General features: G+C 46.7%; 1 protein-coding gene across 1 annotated transcript in view; it reads left to right on the top strand.

Moving 5' to 3' along the window:
* The window catches only part of prkcbb (protein kinase C, beta b), an 86,342-nt gene that overhangs the window by 54,190 nt on the left and 27,152 nt on the right, over nucleotides 1-5,000 (top strand). The window contains exon 9 of the mRNA XM_030789855.1: nucleotides 3,208-3,348. Coding sequence (XP_030645715.1) covers nucleotides 3,208-3,348 — 141 coding nt within the window. The remainder of the gene's footprint in view (nucleotides 1-3,207; nucleotides 3,349-5,000) is intronic.

Below are 5,000 nucleotides of genomic sequence, written 5' to 3' on the forward strand. Positions count from 1 at the left end.
GCTTTCTTCCTTTCCCTCTCTCTCTCTCTCTCCCCTTCTTTTTCTTTCTTTTTTTTCCGCCTATCCACTCCCAGCCCCTCCTGACACAATACTGCAAAGAAGCGGAGGTATTTGTGTGCAGCCAAGCGTTCTGAATGCACTGCATCCCGCTCTGAGGAAATCTTCAGAGATTAGCATTTGTCTGCTCTCCTCTCTTATTTACCACTAACTCCCCCCCCCCCTCTCTTTTTCTCCCTCTCTCTCTCTCTCTCTTTTTCTCTCTCTCTCTCACTCTCTTTCTCTCTCTCATTTTTTCTCCCCCTCTTTCTCTCTCTCTCTCTTTTTCTCCCTCTCTCTCACTCTCTCTCTCTCTCTCTCTCTCTCTTCCCCCCCCCTCTCTCCCTCTCTCTCTCTGCATCTTTCTCTTTCTCTTTTCTGTCCTTTTTGTGAGGGCCGATGAGAGTCATCATCTGACTTTGACTCAGATAGGGGAGGACTCTTTATGATAAACATGTGAGCTGTGTTAGACTCCATGAAGGTAATGCTTAATAAAGAGCTTATGGTTGAGTCACCCCATAAGTGACCAAGCACCAAGCAAGGAATTAGAATTTAGAATTTAGAATTAGCATTAGAGTTAGAATGAGAATTAGAATTAGAGTTAAAATTACAATTACAATTACAATTACAATTAGGCCTGTAATGAACCAACCGGACCACCATGGAGCTAATCGGAGCCCAGAAACCCAGAGATTCATAGAACAGTGTGTATGTGTGTGTGTGTGTGTGTGTGTGTGTGTGCATGTGTGCGTGAGATGATTGGTGCTGTTTGTGAGAGCTGAGATCAATGTGGCTCATTTCCAGCTCTGTGATTTTGGCGGGAAGACCTGAGCTTCTAAGATGGCTTTTCCCTGGAGGCTTCATGTCCCTGTGTAACAGCCTGTCTGTGTGTGGGTCCATCAGAACCATGACCTTCAGAGACAGACAGTACAGAGAGAGAGAGAGAGAAGGGAGAGTTATGACCATGGGGAGAGAGAGAGAGGCAGAAGGAGAAACAGGGGGAATTGGGAGAGAATGAGGTAGAGCTTGAAATATAAAGAAAGGCAGATTGAAAGAGGAACTGAATGAGAGAGAATATGAGGGAGGCAGACAGAGAGATGGAGAGGGCAGGAGAGAAAGAGGTTGTTAGTAAAAGAGATAGAGAGAGAAAGAGAACAGAGATGAAGGAGAGTGTGGGAGAGAAAGAGGTTGTTAGTGAAAGAGAGAGAGAGAGAGAGAGAGATAGAGAGAGAGGGTCTTGGGTGGTAGACCAGGCTGTGTGTATGTAGGGGCGGTGTGAAGAATTGACACTGAACTCTAGGAGTGGGGTTAATGGGATTCTATGCTAGACTGAGTCCTCTGCCTGTCTCACAATATGGCAAGAGCAGACTAGACTTAGCCATCTGCCTGCCTCACAATATGGCAAGAGAAGTTTGGAAATTAGAACTGAATGTACTCCAAGCAACAGTGAGAAAGAGAGAGAGAGAGAGGGAGAAACAGAGAAAAAACAAGAGAGAGACAGAGAAAAGAGAGTGTAGACTATGGAGGGAAATGTTTAGCTGTTGGAGAAATGATTAAGGAGGGAAATGTGTAGCTGTTGGAGAAATAGTGGTAAGTGATGAAACCCAATGAGAAATGTGTCAGAGGAGATGAGCAGTGTCTAAGTCAACAGTGTCCCTTCAACCCAGTCTGAATATAGTCTACATCAGTAACAGGTTTTAGTAACAGCTCATAAGTATATCTGTACACATCTGTCTCTATGGACTCTTAAAGCCCTTTGAGTCTTCAGGCTTTTGTGTGTGGCTGTGTAGGTGTGTGTGTGTGTGTGTGTGTGTGTGGCTGTGTAGGAGGGGCTGTGTGTGTGTGTGTGTGTGTGTGCGCGTGTGTGTGTGTGTGTGTGGCTGTGTACGTGTGTGTGTGTGTGTGTGTGTGGGGCTGTGTGTGCGTGTGCGTGTGTGTGTACGTGTGTGTGTGTGTGTGTGTAGGCTGTGAGAGAGAGAGAGCTGCTGAGTGAAGGAATCAGTAGAGTGCTTTCCCCTTAGTCTTCTGCCAAACAGGTTAATCACTGAGGCCTGTGAAACAGACACACACACACACACACACACACAAACACAGACATCCAGGTCCGTCTGTCAGTTCGCTCTGTGCCAGGTTGGACACCGAGATTGGATGCCAGAAATTAAGCTCCCACCCAGGAAGAGTGTCACACACTCTCACACACACACACACACACACACACACAGTCCTGCTTTCCACAATGCACACACACTCATTAACTTTCTGTTCACTTATGCTTTCCAAGGCACATACACACACACATGCACATAAAACACACATACAAACATATACACACACATACACACATGCACATACACACACGCACACACACATACATATGCGCACACACACACGCACAGACTCTCTCTCACACACACACACACATATGTGCACACGCACAGACTCTCTCACACACACTCACAAAACAAAACACACACACACACACACACTCACAAAACACACACATACATATGCGCACTCACACATGCACAGACTCTCTCTCACACACACAAACACACACACACTCACAAAACACACACATACATATGCGCACATGCACAGACTCTCTCACACACACACACACTCACAAAACAAAACACACATGCATGCACTCTTTCACATTCAGAAGAGGTGAACTAGCTTGTTTGTACCCTGCAAATCTGAAGAGTTCTTGTGCAACTCTAAACAGGGCAGATAACATTGGAGTGTGTGCAGGACAAGGAACCATGTCTGCAGACCTCTGTGTCACACTCTCATCACTGGTTTTTATACAATGTCCCATCTGTGAAGTTCAGCAGAACTCTCTCACTCCCCACGGCATTTCAGTGTATCTCAGACGGCACGCTGCTGTTTGTCATTGGGACAGTGAATGTGTGTGTGTGTGTATCTCTGTGTGTGTAGGTGCATGTGTGGCTGTGTAGTTGTGTGTGTATATGTGTGTGTGCTTGTGTTTGTGGCTGTTTAGGGTGTGTGTGTGTGTGCGTGCGCAATTGTGTGTGTGTGTGTGCGCACGCGTGTGCGTGCGATTTTTTGTGTGTGTGCGCGTGTTCGTGTGTGTGTGTGTGTTTGTCACTGAGGTGGTAATATGTTCTGGTTCTGCTCAGAGTGATGGTAATATGTTCTGCTTCTGCTCAGAGAGCCAAAATTGGGCCCAAGACCACGGACGGCTCCTCCTCAAATGCCATCTCCAAATTCGACAACAACGGAAACCGGGACCGCATGAAACTCTCCGACTTCAACTTCCTCATGGTGCTGGGAAAGGGCAGCTTTGGAAAGGTACCCCCCCTCCCCCCCGACCTCACAATCTCCTCCCTCTCTGACCATCTTCGCTCTGTCCTTCTCTCTCTCTCTGTTCTTACAGACAGTTCTCTCACACATAGTGGTCCTGTAGCATCTCTCAGCGGGTAGTGCCTTCACCCACAAGGACACTCACACACCTCCGACTCTCGCTGGATGGAAGAAAGAGAGGGAGGAATTGCAGAGTAAAAAGAGAGATAGAGAGAAAAGGTGGGCGGGGGGAGAGAGAGATAGATAGGGAGGGGAAAAAAAGGAGAGAAAGCGTGTGAGCATTGTCTATGTAGGCTCGTGTTCCAGAGGCTGGCAGTTGCCATGGCAACCTGCCTCTAAAATGTTATCGATGTGTAGACGTGGACTTTGGTAGAGACCTTCTGTCTGGCTCATTAGTTGATGGCACGGTTTGATTCTCTCTCCATCGCCCCATAGGAAAACCATGTCCTCCGTCACCTCTTCCCCCTCCATCACTCAGCCTGTTTTTCCGGAACCCTCTCCCTGCCTGAGGAGGCCTGGAGCAGTCCGCCCCGTCAGTGAGATAACCGTGCAGTCATATTCTCATTACGCAATACCTCTGACACGTAACGCTCGTTATTTTACTCTGCGTTAACATTAGGATTCAGACCTTTCACATCTGAGAACATCAGAATAAAGGATGTCCTCACCCAAAAGACATTAAAATACATCATTCATTTGACTGGTCATTTTTAAAGCAAGGCCGTAATTCACTTTAGTGCCCAGCGGTTTTGGCAGAGAGGCTGTGTCGATTCAGATTCAGATGAAATGCGGAGGAACGTAAGCGATCAGAAACAGGTTCGGGTTGTTTGTGATAGAAAATGTTCATGTCCTAAGCTGGTTTGATGTGTGTGTAGTGGGTCTGATTCCTGATGCAGTCCGTGGAGCTCTCACGGAGAGGCAGAGAACTGGTTAAGGTGGTAGGTTTACAGTGGTGCAGGAGGAGACGGGGTGGGCAGAAATACAGAAGCCTTGAAGAGCAGATGGTGCACTGTGTGAAGTTGAAGTTTGACTCTCTCTCTCTCTGTTTTCTATTTACATAGAGCCATCAGAAGGGCTCCATCTGGGCCGTGCTTTAAAACAAAACACACAGACATACGCTCATTTCAATATGTGCATATTTATCTCAAAGGTAACAGGAAGGCAGAACTTTTTTTTTTTTGCCCTCAAACTTTCCTCCTCAGGCTGGACTTTTTTTTTTTATTCCCCGTGGAGGGATTTTCTTCTTGACCTTGAAGTTGAATTAAAATGAGTGCAGCTTTCACACACTTAGAGGGAAAAAAAATCAGCTTTATGAAGTGTGTGTGTGTGTGTGTGTGTCTGTGTCTGTGTGTGTCTTAGTGACGTTTGTGACTGCAGTGAGATGTGTGTGTGTGTGTGTGTGTGTGAGAGAGAGAGAGAGCTCAGGTATATATTTTACCTTCTATTTAGTATGGAGAACTGGGCTTCTAGTATTAAAGTGTCTTTCTCTCTCTCTGTCTCTCTCTCTGACACGCGCACACACACACACACACACACACACACACACAGACACACACACAGACGAGTGTGATATGGAAAGGTGCAGTGTTGTTTGTCTCTGTGCAGTGGGATGTGTCTGAGTCCAGGAGGGGAGGAGGCCG

This window comes from Chanos chanos, chromosome 13, assembly GCF_902362185.1.
Source record: "Chanos chanos chromosome 13, fChaCha1.1, whole genome shotgun sequence".
NCBI classification, from domain to species: domain Eukaryota; kingdom Metazoa; phylum Chordata; class Actinopteri; order Gonorynchiformes; family Chanidae; genus Chanos; species Chanos chanos.